The sequence below is a fragment of the Syngnathoides biaculeatus genome, chromosome 14, assembly GCF_019802595.1.
Source record: "Syngnathoides biaculeatus isolate LvHL_M chromosome 14, ASM1980259v1, whole genome shotgun sequence".
Taxonomy (NCBI): domain Eukaryota; kingdom Metazoa; phylum Chordata; class Actinopteri; order Syngnathiformes; family Syngnathidae; genus Syngnathoides; species Syngnathoides biaculeatus.
This window is the reverse complement of record NC_084653.1, coordinates 7,320,916-7,339,461: the sequence shown is the minus strand read 5'-3', so window position 1 is coordinate 7,339,461 and position 18,546 is coordinate 7,320,916. Positions and strand designations below refer to the sequence as shown.

Here is an 18,546-nt window from a genome sequence, read left to right as displayed (position 1 = left end):
TTTGACACAGTAATACATGAGTCCCATTATGTTGCAATATGGCACCAGTAAACAGCAGCAGCCAATTATGAAACGATGGAAATGTTGACGGCAGTTTAAATGACAGAGGAAAAGTATTTTTAGACACACCGCTCAGAACTATTGCTTTGTTTTCTGGGATGTCTGTTATATTTTATCAAGGTTCCACTGTCTTTCATGAAAATAGTTTCACACGTTTTTATGTGAATAAAGTTGTAAAATTGGAGGGTAAAGGACACATTTTATGAGACCAAAGTTCGAAAAATAAGAGAACAAAAAGTCAAAATTGTACCACAGTAAATTTGTAATACGAGGTGAAAAAGATTGATTTTTTTTTAACTAACAGTAAACATGTAACTTGTAAACATTAAGAGCAACAAAAAAATCTAAGTATAGAATGAGTTTGTAATATTTAGTGACAAAAAATAATATTTTATTGGAGCAATGCAGTAATATCATATGAAAGAAATTGAAGAAATCAAATGAATATAATAAAATATACAAAAATAAGATCTTGACATTACATGACAAAAAAATTAAAATTCTATATCTCTATAGTTGTAATATTTTTACCACAAAATAATCTTTTGGGATATTTTAAGTGTTAAAGGAGTTAAACTAACATTTATATTGACAATAAAGACATAACACTGATATTCAAGAAATTAGTATTGTATCAAAAAGTGAAAACCCAAATCGAAAGTGAAAGTCATCTTGTCAAAATGTACTACAAAAACTCAGTGAAATATTTTGTGTTAACATAGATATCAAATTCATGATCTTTAGAAATTGAAATATTTTATATAATGCATAATGGCAAACAACAATTTTTACTCAATAAATTAGGAAGGATTTAACCCTCTGATAATTATTTTCTTCATTGTTCAATGTTTATAATGTATGAGCACTGAAATCAATTCCCTATGATATAATGACATGCTTATTTTGTCGAAAATCTGCAAAATGTTTTTTTTTTCCAAGGCATTATATATTTTAAACAAATGTGTCGAACTAAAGCTATTGATATTACTACCAAAAATCTGGGAATTTTTTCATGTAAAATATTTCAAGTAAACATTTATATTTAAATAAAGTCATAATATTATGTGGAAAACATGCTGAATGCTATGACGGTAAAAGTGTAATATTATAACATAAGAAAAGTCTGCTTTCCCAGGAATTTTATAAGGATAAAATCCTAAAGCGGAAAAGTGCAAATGTGTGACCTTCTTCTTCTTCTTCTTTTTCTGACCTGTATTTATTGGTGCCATTGAATTGTTCAGACGGCACGGTGGATCAGCTGGTAAAGCGTTGACCTCACAGTTCTGACGGCCCGGGTTCAATCCCGGACGGGCCTGTAAGGAGTTTGTATGTTCTCCCCGTGCCTTGTGTGGGTTTCCTCCGGGCACTCCGGTTTCGCCACACATTCCAAAAACTTGCAACATTAATTGGACACTCTAAATTGCCCCTAGGTGTGATTGTGAGTGCGGCTGTTTGTCTCAAAGTGCCCTGCGATTGACTGGCAACCAGTTCAGGGTGTACCCCGCCTCCTGCCCGTTGACAGCTGGGATAGGCTCCAGCACTCGCCTGCGACCCTTGTGAGGATAAGCAGCGAAGATAATGGATGGATGGATGGATGGATTGTCCATTCACGTACACACAGAGTGGAAGATGAGGGTGTGGGCGGGGGTTGGGGGGCCTCTTGGGTCGACTCCCACTACATCCCTCCGTGCACTTTTTGCTGCATGCCGCGAACAAATTAACGAGTTAACGTTGTCCTTGTTTGTTTGCTGTCGCGGTCGCTGCCACTGAGTCATTTGACACTTGAAGTGTGGACGACATCGAGTAAACACAAAATGCCTCCTGCGGGAACTTCAAGGACCCTTTATGTCACAAACAGACGGAAGAAGGAGGAGAAAACACGTTAATGAGATCCATTTCATTCCACTGCTTATCTTTTTTTTTTTTTTTAACTTTGAACGACCAGCAAGGAGGTTATATTTGACATTTTAAGACATTTTATTGTAGAATTTTGAGGAAACGCATCTCTTCCTCCATTTTAAATGTATTTTATCACATGAATGAGATCATCGGTCACCTACACAGTGGCTAGGGGCTCCCCATTGGCCCCAAGGACCACATGACAAGGTTGTGGGCATTTACTTAAAAAGTAGCTCAGTCGGTGATAACAGACAATGCAACACTGTGATTTCATTCTCATTTGTTGTTAAATCATTGGTCACAGTTATTGTGAACTCATTAAATCATTAGTGTCTTCACATAGATGAATATCATTCATAATTAGTAGCACAATATTTAATGGCGTTTAGACAAATGTGTTATTTCAGAAAAGTTTAAAACATGTCAGTGACCCATAATTTGATTCAACTATACATTTAGTACATGGGCCCTGTCTGTATTGAGAATAAGTAAGAATAGTTTTGCACATGAACATATGTACATGCAGTAGGAAAGATCCCAAACTGTACTTACATGCAATTTAAAACTGAATAATGTAATACTCATGGCAAAATCTTGTGAAAACCAAATCTTAATAGACAAGATTAAAAAAAAATGAAATCTTACATGAATTACATTGCAGAAAATATACACAAACCTCCATATTTTACTTGCATAGGTTTACGTGCCCGGGTTGGTAAAGCGTTAGCCTCATAGTTCTGAGGTCCTGGGTTCAATCTCAGACACCCCTGTGTGGAGTTTGCATGCTCTCCCCGTGCCTGCGTGGGTTTCCTCCGGGCACTCTGGTTTCCTCCCACATTCTAGAACATGCAACATTAATTGGACACTCTAAATTGCCCCTAGGTGCGATTGCGGCTGTTTGTCTCCATGTGCCCGGCGATTGGCTGGCAACCAGTTCAGGTTGTAGCCTGCCTCCTGCCCGTTGACAGCTGGGATAGGCTCCAGCACTCTCCGTGACCCTCGTGAGGATAAGCAGTGAAGGAAATGGATGGATGGAAAATCATCTGTTGGAGTTCACAGGTAAATTTAGTGGAGGTCTCCACTTTTTTTTTTAGCGCTATTTTGCTTAAAGGCCCAAGTACCTCGTTTTAAATCAGTATCCAAACATTCATCGATCTATTGACTGAGCTGCTTATCGGCAACGGTCACGGAAGTGCTGCAGTCAATTCTAGCTATTTTCAGGCAGGAGGCGAGAGAGTCTCCAAACATGCTTGCTATTTTTATTTCCTAAATTCATAATGTGTCAATAATCCTACTTTGATCCCTCACAAGAGCCTCCAGTCTGTCCATTAAAGTGCCAGAACGCAGTCATCAGTCTTGCTTGGCTCGATAGAGCAATTTTAACGCTTTAAAATCACAGCAGCTTGAAGACGTTTCTTCAAACTCATACTCATCATGTACAATACTGCTGTGCATTACTGTAAAGTGTGGAAAGTTTTTACAAGAGTTTGTAGTATGATAGGAGTGTGTGGATGATTAATAGGACTCTGTGGAGGATCACAGAGCTTTAAAATATGTATAAATAATGAGAAGGAAATAGGTGCACGCTACTTTGCAGATTTCAATTATATTCACGATGAACCAGAGAAAACAGCATTTTTTTTTTGAAAGAGAGAGATGAAGTGAAATTGGAGATGATGTCTCACGGGACGCGCAGGTGCCGCAGCTCCCTGGTTGGGAATCGCCGGTGTAAAGGGCATCAGCAGACAAACACAAAACACACCCGCTCCGCCTTTTAAAGCTTCAAAGCCACTTTGAGGGACATCCAATCTGCCTCCATGACCGATTCGCTGAATGCATGCTTGCCTGAACACATACAGCATGCAGGAACACACAATCCCCGTGAGATCTTGACTTCATTCTGGATTCAAAGGCCTGCAGTTTGTCTAGGTCTGTTCTATGAAATCCATGTAAGTCACTGTTTTGTTTTCATACGAATCAGATTTATTTCAAATACAACTAATGACAGTTTTTTTCAAAAATCTTAAAACATTTGTCACACAACCTACGGGGTGTCGGCCTTTGACATTGTGAAGCTGAGTTTTAGTTGAGTTTTCAACAAGAGTCGTCAAACTTCTGTGGCATTAACAACACAAATGAAATGAGATAACCTCATGCCTTGAAATTTAAGCGTCACCCTAACCCTGTCAAGAAATGGAAATTCAAATTTGGCACCAATCACACAAAATCTCAATTTTTGAAGTACCTTGGAAATTATCAAAAGTACCCTAAAACAATGAATGACGTGTGTTTCTAGACATACAGTACGTGCCTGAGATTTTTTCGTAGGTCCGCGCACAATACACATACCAAATTTCATGCTTAGTGAAAGTTGTTTGGACTTCATTTTCCCAAAATTTGCAGGGCCAAGCCAATTTTGGAGCTGCCTATGCTTACAACTTTCACCAGGGTGTCCAAAACTACTTCAGAGTACTCATGTAGCAGCTCTGAAGTGACCCTCCACATTTTATCACTGAGATAACATTTTTATTCTGGAGAGGGGGTCACCCGGCAAAAACACAAAAACATCAACTAAAAGTGACTGCACTCCCAGCATCGTGCCCCCTTTTGCAGTTGTGGTCACCACGCTCCACTGTGGTCCATTTCAAGTGACCCAAGGTCACCATTAGACAACACGTCTGCATGTGGAATACACGCCGACTCATTCCGACCATGTTATACTAACATTTAAAGGAGAATACCGTGTCGCTTACATTATTGTATTAGAACGAATAGGCGAGTAGCTTCTTTTCATCTCTTCACCATCCAGAAAGAGTGTCAGCCTGCATTTTGCATGAGGCCTTAACAGCCACGAAATGGTAGCAAATCCACATGAAATATACAGATACATCTCAATAAATTACAATACGGTTAAAAGCTACATTTGGGAAGGTAGTTCAATTCTAAAAACAAAACGTATTACATCACTGGTGGGAAATTTGTCAAATTGCAGTTGCTTTGGAAATTTACTTCAGTACAATTTTAGTTACATTTGAAAAATAGACACAAAGCGATGCAGATCTATTCTGATTGCCCAAGCAGCTGACAAAGAGTATTTTGAAAACATTTTTTAAAATAGTTACACTACTACAACATTTTTAACAGGGAACTTGTTTTTGTAACCAACTACATTTTCTGACCAGACTTATTGATCGTGTGCATTTGACTGGATTGTTTTATGCATGGTATGCAGTTTTTGTGATTTCAAGTACCCTATGACACACCATAACACCAATAAGAACACATATGCCAATTTTTGTCATATGTGGAATCTTTTACATGATAAAAAATTAGGATGTTTAATATCTACAAGTTTGTACCGAGTTTTTATTTTCCACCAGGGGATTAAAATAAATTTTTGTCCTGGGTTGCATCCAAGTTGTAGTTTACCTCAAAGGGCTCATGTGAAAATCATCTAAATTAGAATGACTTCTTTGTATTATTACATACACACAATCTACACTGAATTTGATTGTTCTTATCAGAAAAACTCTGAATTTGAATTCAGAGCTTAGGGTTAGAAACAAGAAACTGTTACATATTTTATGGCAAAATGAAAGGAAGGACTCCATTTTGCAAGAAACATGAAGTACAATATTTTTCGACAAAAAGGGAAACCCCATTATTAGGCACAGGCAATATGATGCTCACGAGACACTGAAGCGCAATTGTACCTTTATTTTTGTAAGCAGAAGAACAAGCTTATACTCCCCCACTACCACCACAACCGGTGGAAGCAACTCACCACTCAACACGCTATCCTCACACACAGTGTCACAGCAAACCAAAATCATTACACTACAGCAAGCAGAACTGCACAACCAGCTGACAGCAACCCAACCAAAACCATGAGCGGAGAAATAATTGACGCAAAACATGCACTTCAAACGGTATTTAAATACATGTTTAGCCCCGCAAAACATTAGCTATGTAGCGACACTAGCTTTAAACACAGAGTAGCATGTATGCACCGAGAGCAAAACTGAGTTTGGTTGTACTTTATTGAAGTATTTAACAATGAAAACAGTAAGTTTGTTGTAGTTTAATGTAGCTACATACCAACACTAATTTAAAACATACAAAAACATGCATGTGTAGCGCCGGAGAAAAGGAGTCGGAGGCGGAGTGTGGGACACAGGAACAGAACTTGCTTTATTGTTCGACATCAAAACACTACTCGCATAACGGCGGGAACTCTGTTAACCTTTCCTCCGGAAGCGCAACAACAAAAACAGTCCGTGCGGAACCCCGCACCCCAACTCGTGGTCCCGCGGGTGAATTATGTAAACACCACACAAGCCCCCCCAGAATTATCCCATATTCAAAATCCTTGTGCCGTGGAGGGATGATGACCCGACCCCGGCGGGTGTGCACTGTAGGGGCCGAGGGGGGCGGGGCCGCACTGTCCATTGAGTCACAGGACAAGGGCTCAGGCGGGGTCAAGGGTACCCCGGCGGGCGCAGGGGCACAGGGCAAAGGGGGACGACCCCGGCGCGGGGGGAGGGCCAACCCCAAAGGCTGGGCAATGTCCAGGTGCGCGGGTTTGACCCTGTCCACGGAAACAGTCTCGGGTCTGCCGCCAATGTCCACGAGCAGGCTCTTATCCCCGTGCTCCAGGACCCTGAACGGCCCGTCGTATGGGGGGCGGAGAGGTCCACGGTGGGCGTCATGACGAACAAACACAAAATCCGCAGAGCGCAGGTGACGGGGCAGCCGGGCAGCTGGGGTGCCATGTTGCGACGTGGGAACCGGCGCGAACCCTTTTGCGGCCTCCAGCAGGGAGGACCGTTGCCTGGCTGCGGACCAGGGCGCTGTGGCGTCCGGGATGAATTCGCCGGGGACGCGCAGTGGCTGGCCGTAGACGAGTTCGGCGGATGAGGACAACCTCCTTGGGGGCGCACCTGAGGCCGAGCATGACCCACGGGAGCTTATCCAACCAGTTGCCGTCCGTCAAGCCGGCACGCAGGGCTGCTTTCATGGAGCGGTGGAACCGCTCGCAAAGACCGTTCGCCTGGGGGTGATAGGCGGTAGTGCGGTGCAGCTTGACCCCCAAACTCTCAGCGACTGCGTTCCAGAGTTCAGAGGTAAACTGAGGGCCACGATCTGAAGAAAGGTCGCACGGTGTCCCGAAGCGTGCAACCCACGTGCCGATGAAAGCCCGGGCCACGTCTGACGACGTTGTCGAGGAGAGAGGAACGGCTTCGGGCCAGCGGGTCGTCCTGTCCACCATGGTGAGCAAGTAGGTGAATCCGTGCGAGGGAGGAAGTGGACCTACCAAGTCGACGTTGACGTGGTCAAACCTCCTCTCGGGGACAGCGAAGGGCTCCAAGGGGGCTTTTGTGTGGCGATGCACCTTAGCCCGCTGACAGGCCACGCACGAGTCGACCCAGGCCTGCACATCTTTCTTGAGACCGCGCCACACGAACTTCTGGGCCACCAGCCTCACGGACGGTTTCCTTCCGGGGTGGGAGAGGTTGTGGACCGCCTCGAAAACAGCTCTTCGCCAGTTTGCAGGGACCAGCGGCCGAGGCTGGTCAGCCGAGAGGTTGCACAGCAACCTGACGCCCGAGTCACCAACCGCGACTTCCTCCAGGCGCAAACCCGTGTCAGAAGTCTTGAGGGCCTGCACCCCGTGGTCCGAGGCCTGGTCTGCGCTCATGCGGGAGTAGTCGAGACCCAGATGCACAGTGCCGACGATCGCCCTGGAGAGGCAGTCCGCGACCACATTGGATTTGCCGGCGATGTGTTGGATGTCCGTAGTGTACTCAGAGATGAACGACAGTTGGCGTTGCTGGCGGGCGGACCACGGCTCGGCCAACTTGGACATGGCGAAAGTGAGGGGTTTATGGTCCACATATGCCGTGAACTCACGGCCTTCCAATAGAGAGCGGAAGTGGCGGATCGCCAGCCAGAGGCCGAGGAGCTCTCTATCGAACATGCTGTATTTGCGCTCCCTGGGGACCAGCTGACGGCTGAAAAAGGCAAGCGGTTGCCAGGCGCCGCCGACCCACTGTTCGAATACGGCTCCAACAGCGTAGTCCGATGCATCGGTAGTGAGAGCGACAGGGGCCCCGTGGGTCGGGTGAGCCAGCATTGCGGCACGACTCAGTGCGGCCTTCGTAGCCTCGAAGGCTTCCATCCTCCCGGCCGTCCATTCAACGTCCCGGTTGGGGGCCTTGTCTTTAAGAGCCTCATAGAGCGGGCGTATGATGTGGGCCGCCCGGCGGATGAACCGGTGGTAGAAAGTCACCATCCCCAGGAACTCCCGGAGGCCCCGAGCCGAGCGAGGTCGGGGAAAAGCGGAGACAGCCTCCACCTTTGCCGGAAGGGGGGCGGCGCCGTTCTTGTCTATGAGGTGCCCGAGGAACTGGATAGAGGGCACCCCGAAAACACACTTCGCCGGGTTGATGATCAGGCCATGCTGCTCAAGTCTTGCGAAGAGGTCGCGGAGGTGCATCAGATGTTCATCCTCCGAGGAGCTGGCGACGAGGATGTCATCCAAATAGACGAACACAAATGGCAAGTCCCTGAGCACAGAATCCATTAAATGCTGGAAAGATTGTGCCGCGTTTTTAAGACCAAACGGCATCCTCAGAAACTCGAACAGTCCAAACGGAGTGATTACAGCTGTCTTGGGAACGTCTGAGGGGTGCACGGGAACCTGGTGATACCCGCGCACCAGGTCGACCTTGGAGAACAAGATTTTGCCTGCCAGGTGGGCTGAGAAGTCCTGAATGTGTGGAACAGGGTAGCGGTCGGGCGTAGTGGCGTCGTTAAGGCGGCGGTAGTCACCACACGGTCGCCACCCACCACTCGGTTTAGGGACGATGTGTAGTGGCGAGGCCCACAGGCTATCCGAGCGGCGGACGATGCCCAGACGCTCCATGTTGGCAAACTTGGACTTAGCGACTGCTAGCTTCTCGGGATCAAGCCGTCGGGCCCTCGCGTGGATCGGGGGGGCCTTGGTCTCAATGTGGTGCTCGACCCCATGTTTAGTCGTGGCAGAGGAGAAAGTGGGCCGTGTCAAGGCAGGGAACTCACCAAGGAGGAGTTGGTACTTGGTGCCGTCCGATAGCGAACTGGAGAGACCACCATAAGTCGCCTCATTGCGGACGCAGGCGACCGTGGAAAAAGTCAGTGCATCCACCAGACGGCCCCTCTTAACATCCACCAGCAGCCCGTGGGCACAAAAAAAATCAGCGCCGAGGAGAGGGAATGAGACATCCGCAGTGACAAAGTCCCATGTGAAGCGCTGACTCCCGAAACACTAGTCCACAGTCCTCATGCCATAAGAGCGGATAGGGGAGCCATTAGCGGACAGTAGGGGTGGCCCATGAGTCCCGCCAGTGGCGTCCTCCACAGTGGCCGTCAGGACGCTCCTCTGGGCGCCGGTGTCACAAAGGAATTTGCGCCCGGAAAGGTTGTCCTTGACGAACAGCAGCCGGCTCTTCGCGCCCACGCTCACGGCCGCTGCGAAGCGTGGGCTTTGGCGTTTCCCGACGCGTCGTAGTTGCAAGGGGCGCGGCACCTCTTCGCTTTCGCACCGAAACAGGCATGGAAGTAGCACAAGCCTGTGCCAGCACGGCCGTCGGTGCCGAAGGGGCCCCTGCTGGATGCCACCCCCGCGCCCGAAGGTGAGTAACTGCGCGTCGCGGCCAGCGTCTCAGGGGAGAAGCGCTGGGTTGCCAGGAAGAAACGGTCGGCCTCCTCGGCCAGGGCCCGGGGCTCAGTGACAGTACTGTTCGCGAGCGCCGTCTGAACATGCGGTGGCATTTGCCTGAGAAACAGTTCCATGAAAATGAAATTGGGCTCTTCCGTGCCCAGCAGGTTTAGCATCATTTCCATGAGTTCGGAAGGTTTGCTGTCCCCCAGTCCATTAATAGCCAACAGACGTCGGGCACGTTCCGGCCGTGAAAGCTCAAAAACCTTGAGAAGGTGAGCCTTGATCCCAGCATACTTATCTCGGGCCGGGGGAGAGGTGATGAAGTTCACTGCTCTGGCCACCGTTGAGCTCCCGAGTGCTGAGACAACGTGGTAGTAACGCGTGGAATCATCTGAGATCCCGCGGAGGGCGAACTGAGCCTCAGTCTGTGCGAACCACGCTGCCGCGGACGTCTCCCAAAACTCCGGCAATTTGAGGATGGCGGTTGCCATGTTCGTTTCAGTCTCGAAAACGCCGGGACTGACGTCGGGGTCACCAGTGTAGCGCCGGAGAAAAGGAGGCGGAGTGTCGGACACAGGAACAGAACTTGCTTTATTGTTCAACATCAAAACACTACTCGCATAACGGCGGGAACTCTGTTAACCTTTCCTCCGGAAGCGCAACAACAAAAACAGTCCGTGCGGAACCCCGCACCCCAACTCGAGGTCCCGCGGGTGAATTATGTAAACACCACACATGCACGCTATTTAAATAACTTTATAAAGTACAACCAAACTCGCTCATTGCATTGTTAAATACTTCAATAAAGTACAACCGAACTCAGTTTCGCTAACAGTGCTTTATTAACAATGTACATGCTTGTGTTATTTTTTATTAATCCTCATTCACAAATCCATCAAAGTCCTTATCCTCTGTATCCAAAATGAACACCTGTGCAAGTTCTCCATCAAACATGCCAAGTTACCTCTCATCATTGTCAGAATCAGTCTTTTAGCTGTGTGGCTCCTCAGATATGATGCCGGCTTTTCGAACAACAGTGGAAGCAGACACGTTAGCCCAAGCACCCACATTCCATTCACAAATTGTTGCGGAACTTGCCCGGTGCTGCCGCTCAGTCCTAATAAAGCTGAATTCGCAGTTTGTCATCCATCATTCCCACGGCGCTCGCAACTTCACTTTGTACACCCTGTTTACACCAGTGTCCAGTGGTTTCAGTTGCTTCGTCAAGCTTCCTGAGATCATAGCAAGCTTCGAGTTCATTTGCTATGCTTGTGTTTTCGTGGCGGTCGTTTGTTCTTTGATGATAAATCCATTGCTTGAGTTGTTCTTCCAACTCGGGCCACCTCGCCTTGTTTCCGCAGAAACTCAGCTTCGTCTTTTTGATTTGGCGAAGCTCGTTTTCCTGCTTCCTCAACTTTAGCTCTATGGATTGCACCATGGACGCCCCGTATAATATCCGTATGTTGTCTTCCCACATATCCGCTTTTCCTCTACATAAGTAGCATGTCAGCAGGAAATGCTCCCAGTCAGTTATAAATTTTGGAAGTCGGTTCACATATAAGGTGCTTGACATTATAATTTTGGGGAAAGTTTAAGACTTTTAAGTGTGCCGTGTAGTAGTGGAAATGCAGTGCACCTTTTCAGACAACACCCGGGCCTTGAGTCTTAAGCCTGTTGTCTGCATTCAGGTTTGTCCCTACCTATTCTTATTATGACCACATGGACCTGAAACGACTCTTGAAGGAAATTATTACCGCACAAGGAAACCCAGAAATTGTCATCTTTTACTCTTGAGTGATTAGGTGTTTGCGGCACTGGCACCATCAGCAAGATATCAGGTTTTCCAAGAATGGTTTGAACCCAACCCCATGAATAATTCCTTAATTTGCAAAGACAGCAGACACTGACATGATATCTGGAGACACAATGTACTAAGGGATTTGGCTCTCAAGTATAAATATACATTTCACTCAAGGTGGGCTCTGCGCTGCTCATTTTTCATTCCATTCACAAACACTTTGACCTCACTTGGCGTGGCGAGCAGACAGGACATTCATTAAAACCCTGTATGCCACTTCTAAGTTAGAGAGGTAAAGAATGGGAAGGATAAGAACATTTGGACTGCCGCTGAACAAATGTCTTGAAAGGAGGAGCGAAGATGAGAATGGTTTCTATGGCAACAAGAAATTACCGCTCTCACAGTCATTACCCAATGGCTCCAGAAAAACCTGTTGGATTGTGTTCAGTCCTTTGTTGTTTGCCTACGTGATGGATCACTGATACTTTTTGATTAGGGCAGTGTATTTCAAACTGGGGTTTGCGAATATTTCAACTCCAAAAAGGTGGGAGCTGCAAAAAAAGTTTGGGAACCACTAAATTAGGGAAACACCCCAAGACCCTGAGCAACTTTGTGCAGCACTGCATTGTGATTGGATGTTTCATTCTGTGATTGACCCCAGTGCGTAATTGCTCATATGTTCAATAAAGACCTTACAGGTAGGTGGTATTATGGATGAGGAAACAATATCTCACTTGTCTAACTCGCACATTGTCTTTTGAATTACTTGGAGTCGGATAAGGAATGATAGCGTGATAAACATGAGAGGAATCGGGCAAAATTCCCTCAGAATAAAGTTTTCTGTGCTCCAGGGGCTACATTTTGTTCGGCTACAGTCCTGACACAACCCACACAATTTTATCTGGATTTAGGATTCGGCAGTGGCTGGGTGTTAGTACATTGCTTGGGAATGGAAGCGACACCTTCAAAGTGTCCGCCGACAGAGACAAGCCGACAAGAAGTGCACAGTCAGACAGGGCAGTTGTTAGCAGCAATTATTGGCTCTTTGTTGGAGTTCACTGTCTCTTACTCACTCTCTTTTCTCTCTCTCTCTTTCGCTCTGTCTTACTCACTCACGCACACACACACACACACACACACACACACACACACACACATAAACAGAATATAAGATGACGAGGTCTCTGTTAACCAATCACGGTGCAAAATCAGTTTCAACATACTTATCCATTTATTCATGTGCCTGCAGGCTATGCTAGAAAGCCGAATAGGCAATGGCAGAAATACACATAAACGCATTGAAAAGCGTTCTCTGCTGATTGCCAATTATCAAGTAGAGAGTGTAGCTGTGAAGGAGATAAACACACTGCCGATGTTGTCATGGCCAGTGGATGAGGCATTAAAAGTGAAGTCAGTCAGGTTTTGTGATGACTGTCTGCAATGTTTATGTCATATGTTCAATGCAAATCGCATGATAACTGGACTGAGCAGAATGGGAGCAGCGGTGTACTCTGCATGACAAATGAGTTATAATTAATTTGCAATTGGGGAATGGCAAACGGTACTCAAATAAATAGATTCCGAAGGGAATGTGAACAGAAACACGAATAGACATTCGCTCACCTATCCAAATATACAGAATAAGCTGTTCCAATCACTTCCTTGCCCATGGGTGTGTAAAACCTAGCACCTAGGCATTCAGTCTGTTTTTATAAACATTTGTGAAAGAATTCTCAGGAAATCAGTGAATTCCAGTGTGGAACCATGATAGGATACCACATGTGAAACAAGTCCAGTTGTAAAATTTCTTGATGAAACAGGGTCAGTGGATGCTGAGGTGCATAGTGCAAAACGGTTGCCAACTTTCTGTCGAGTCCATCACTACAGACCTCCGAATTTCATGTGGCTTTAAGATGAGCTCAAGAACAGTGTGCTGGGAGTTTCATGGACTAGGTTTTGCTGGCCATATAACCCCAAGAGCTATGCAAAGCATTGGATGCAGTGGTGTAAAGAATGCTACCCCTAGACTCTAGAGCAGTGGAGATGCGTTCTCTTGAGTAACAAACCCCACTTCGCTATCTGACAATCTGATGGACGAATCCAGGTTGGTAGTTGCCAGGGGAACAGTACTTGTCTGACTGCATTCTACCAAGTGTCATGTTTGTTGGAGAAGGAATTAAGGTGTGGGGTTGTTTCTCAGGAATTTGGCTTGGACCCTTAGTACCAGTGAAAGGAACTCTGAATGTCTCAGCATACCAAGAGATTTCAGACTATTCCATATTCCCAATTTTGTGAAAATAGTTTGGAGGTGGCCCCTTCCTCTTCCAAAATGACTGTGCGCCAGTGCACAAAGAATCTGATGAGAAGGTACTTGATTGGCCTGTACAGAGTCCTGACCTCAACCTGATAGGGCGCTGTTGGGATGAATTAGAGTGGAGACTGTGAACCAGCTCTATGAAAAACAAACATATTCTGTACATATTTGGCCATTTTATTTAGTTAGCCTGACCCTGTCATGCACATTATGCAAGATTATTACTGATCTTACTTAAATGTTTGAAGAAGAAAAAAATATACTGCAACTCTGACTGCTACTTGAGAAAAGTTGAAAATAAATGTACCCTGGAAATACCTTGGGCATGTTGTATACTACGCGATCCAAAAATAAAACGAGAGTTTTTCCTTGAACATCGAACAATCGCACTGAGTTACAAAAAATAAGTCATACCCAGTTAGAATCTGATGTTGGACAATTTTGCATCACTGAATCTGGAAAAAACATCCGTTACTCTTGTTCACTTCAGGGTTTTATGCCAAAGAAAATTAATGGTATGTTTTGCTCAAAACTTGGGACATGAACCGCCATTGATTTGAAGTGCCAAATACAGCGAAAATACACCTAGATGTAAACAAAAATGAGTCTAGCTCAAGACGATGACCTTACTGAGAAAAACCAGTGTGATATTTGGATTCAGCAATTAACATTGATTAAAAAAAAAACTAAAAAAATAACATTGAAAATGCATTTTTTGTTAAGCAGTGTGTCTTTAAAGGTTTCTTAAGATTGATTACATCTGACATAGTCACACATTTTGAGCTTGGCTGTCTTGTCTTGTGTCTCAGACAGCAACTTCGTGCTGGGCAACGCGCAAGTTCAATCGCTCTACCCCATTGTGTACTGCTCTGATGGCTTCTGCGAGCTCACGGGGTACGCACGTGCTGAGCTCATGCAGAAGAGCTGTGCCTGCCACTTCTTGTATGGCCCCGAGACCAGTGACCGCTTCACAGCACAGATCCAAGGAGCCCTGGACGAGCGGCGTGAGTTCAAGTCCGAACTGGTGTTTTACAAGAAAGAAGGTGTGTCAAATCTCTGGCTACCCCTTTTCTGTATCATTTATCCTCATTTGGGTCACAGGTGATTTCGGGGGAGACATAAATACCCATTCACACTCATATTCACACCCAAGGACAGCTTACAGTAGGGGGCACCAACATGGTGGATGCAGGCAACACGTAACAACCAAGGACCATATGAAAAGCTCACGGGCCCGCTTGAAAATGGGAAATTGTAATTTCCAATGATTGCTTGTAGATCATTTCAAATCAAAACCCATCCATCCATTTTCTTAGCTGCTTATCCTCACAAGGGTCCCGGATGTGCTGGAGCCTATCCTAACTATCCTCGGGCAGGAGATGGGGTACACCCTGAACTGGTTGCCAGCCAATTGCAGAGCACATAGAGACAAACAACCATTCTCATTCACACTCACAATTAAGGTCAATTTGGAGTCTCCAATGAACGCATGCTTTTGGGATGTGGGAGGAGAAAGGACTCCCTGGAGAGCATTCACGGTAAGAACATGCAAACTCCACACAGGTAGGGTCAGAATATGAGCTGTGAGGCTAACATCCCAACCAGACGTGACACCCTGATCCCCCTTTGGTAAATCACTGCTGATAGTTATTGTGAGAAATCAGTAAATGCATTCCTTGGGGGGCGCAAAGCAGTGCAAACTGTAGTCTGGTCTCAAGGCTTGATAAATGCAAAGGGTTGCAACAGGAAGACCATTTGGCTGAAAACTTTGCCAAACAAATATTGTGTGTGTTCAACTGATGAATTCCATCCTGGATTGTTCCTAGCCCAGATTAACAACATCCACCACTGGTGCCGTTAATCTTCAGGGCTCTGGTGGAAATTCAGCTGCTGTTTGTCTAGGACAAAGGAGAGGTGGAGGAAAGTGGCTTCTTCTACAGAAATAGAAGATAACAGCACAGCCTAGAACTGAATATGGAGACTTTGAATGTTGGGACTATTGCATGAAAAGCTCAGGAGTTGGTTGACATGATGGTAAGGAGAAAGGTGTGTATATTGTATGCACAGGTGAGGAGGTGGAAAGGCAGTAAGCGTAGAGGTTTAGGAGCAGGGTTCAAATTATTTTACTGTGGTGGAAAAAGGAAGAGAAATTGACTCGGGTCTACATTAAAAGAAGAGTTTGCAAAGAATGTCTTGGCAATGAAAGGAGTATCAGATCAAATGACCTTGAAACTTGAAATTTAGGGTGTTATATGTACAGTATACTGTGATGAGTGGGTATGCCCCACAGAGAGGATGTGTGCAAGAGATGAAACCGAAATTCTGGAAGGAGCGAGACAATGTAATTCTGTGAGTCCCAGACAGAGACTGTCATGATTGGTGCAGCATGTTGGTTAAGGAAACAGGGGTGATGAAGACGTAATGGGTAAGATTGGCATCTGGGAAAGGATCTTGACGGGACAGATGGTTGAGGACTTTCCAAAAAGGATAGAAATGGCTGTAGTGAACACTTGATTCCACAAGAGGCAAGAACATACTCTTAGGTGACCTACAAAGACCAGAGGTAAAGCACATGGGGGGGCTTTCATCTTAAGCAGAAAATGTAGTCTGAAGGAGGTCACTGACTGCAAGGTAGTATTAGGGGAGAGTGCAGCGAAACAGTATAGGATTGTGGTGTGTAAGATGACTCTGGAAGTGGGAAGGAAGGTTAAGAAGACAAAGGCAGAGCAGAGAATCATGTAGTAGAAAATGAGAAATGAAAAGTGGTGTGTGGTTTTTCAAAAAATGGTGAGACAGTTTCTCAGGGGAAAGGAGGAGCATCCAGAAGTCTGGATCACTACAGCCATGGGGATCCAAGAAATGGACAGGAGTGTAATTTGTGTATCTTCTGGGAGGAAAGGGGAGAATATGACTTGGTGGATGAACCTCAAAACTACAGGATGTCATACAAGGTAAGAGGCCATCTGAGAAGAAGGACCGAGAGGAGAGAAGAAAGGAAAACACGGAGATGCAATGCAGGTAAGGTAGGTTAGGGAAGGGAAGGTAGCAAAGGTAGACGTGTATAGAGCCAAACGAGGGATATGCATGCCAGGTTGGACACAAAAGAAGTGAAGGATCTATGCTGGTTGGCCAGACAGAGGGGTAGAGATGGGAATGATGTTCGGCAGGTTAGGGTGATTAAGGATTGGGATGGAATTGTGTTAACTGGTACCAGTCGTGTGCCAGATAGAAGGAGAGAATGCTTTGAGGAGTTTATGAATAAGAAAAATGAGAGTAAAAGGAGAGTAGAAGTGTGGTGGACCAGGAAATAGTAATGGTTAGTAAGGGGGAAGTTAGAAAGGTATTAAAGAGGATGAAAAATGTAAAGGCAGTAGGTCCTGATGACATTCCCGTGGAGGTGGTATGGCTGTGGAGTTTTTGACTAGCTTGTTCAGCAGAAATCTTGCAGGTGAGAATATGCCTGAGGAATGGAGGAAAAGTGTTTTGGTGGCCATTTTTAACAACAAAGGTTATCTGCAGAGTTTTGGGATCCATAGAGGAATAAAGTTGAACCACAGTTAAGGGTTGAAGTTATGGGAATAAGTAGTGGAGGGTACATGCAGTCCAGAAGCATTTGGAAGGAAGAGTGTGGTTTTATGTAGAGAAAGAGTCCCACAGAGACATTATTTGCCTTGACGGTCTTGAGGGAAAAATTCAAAGAGGGTCAGAAGGAGCTACGTTCTGTCTTTGTAGGTAAAGAGAAAGCAAATGGCAGGTACCCATAGAAGAACTGTGGTACTGACTGCGGAAATCTAGAGTGGCAGAGAAATCTGTTAAAATAATACAGGACCTGTACGAGGGCAATGGATGTGAGGTCAGGTGAGGTGTGTTACAGATGTGAATGTAAGGTGGATGTGGGACTACATCTGGGATCTGCCCTGAGGTTCTTCTTATTTGCAGCGGTAATGGATAGGCTAAAAGAGGGGGTTAGACTGGAATCCCCTTGGACCATGATGTTAGCAGATGACATTGTGATCTGCAGTGAAACCAGGTAGCAGATGGAGGAATGTTAGAAAGGTGTAGGCATGCACTGGAAAGGAGAGGAATGAAGATTAGTTGAAGTAAAAAAGAATATATGTGTATGCATGAATGTGAGGAGTGGAGGGGGAAGAGTGAGGCTACAGGGAGTAGAGATAGTGGGGATGGACTTGAAATACTTTGGTCAACAGTCCAGAGCAATGGTGAATGTGGTAAGGAAGTGTACAAACTGGTCCAAGCAGACTGGAACCAGAGGAGGAAGGAGAGGATCAAAAGGAGAGAGTGAGTATCTTCGTAGAAGTTGAATGAGCATGTAGGTGGTAGACAAGAGAGCTCAAGGAAGACCAAACCCACGCAGGCACGGGGAAAACATGCAACACGCTTTTCCAACTGAGCCACCAATAGTGAGTACCCATAAGAAGTTGGGCAAGTGGAAGCCCCAACTTAAACTTGCTTATCGGCCTAGTATTCCTTAGCTTAGCTTACTAACAAAGAGATGCGTTTGTGATAAATTAGTGGATGTTGAAGAAGCATCGAACGTCAGTAACTCCATAACTTGTACGACAAGGGCCGTGAGGATTTATAGGAAATTTAACAACTCTTATCTTAGTACATCTTAGTACCCAAATTGGTGCCGTATCATTTGCGGTGAAACGGCAAGTTAGCGTGGTAACAACATTACATACGTAGAGTATACAACGAGGACCAAACATCGAACGTGGACTCAACCTTCAACTACTAGAGTGAGGGCCATTG

The 18,546-nt window shown here is 45.6% G+C and overlaps 1 protein-coding gene across 1 annotated transcript in view; it reads left to right on the top strand.

Annotated features, from left to right (window-relative positions):
• kcnh3 (potassium voltage-gated channel, subfamily H (eag-related), member 3) overlaps positions 1 to 18,546 on the top strand; it is a 178,410-nt gene that overhangs the window by 71,403 nt on the left and 88,461 nt on the right. The window contains exon 2 of the mRNA XM_061840886.1: positions 14,583 to 14,816. Within this exon, the coding sequence (XP_061696870.1) occupies positions 14,583 to 14,816 (234 nt within the window). The remainder of the gene's footprint in view (positions 1 to 14,582; positions 14,817 to 18,546) is intronic.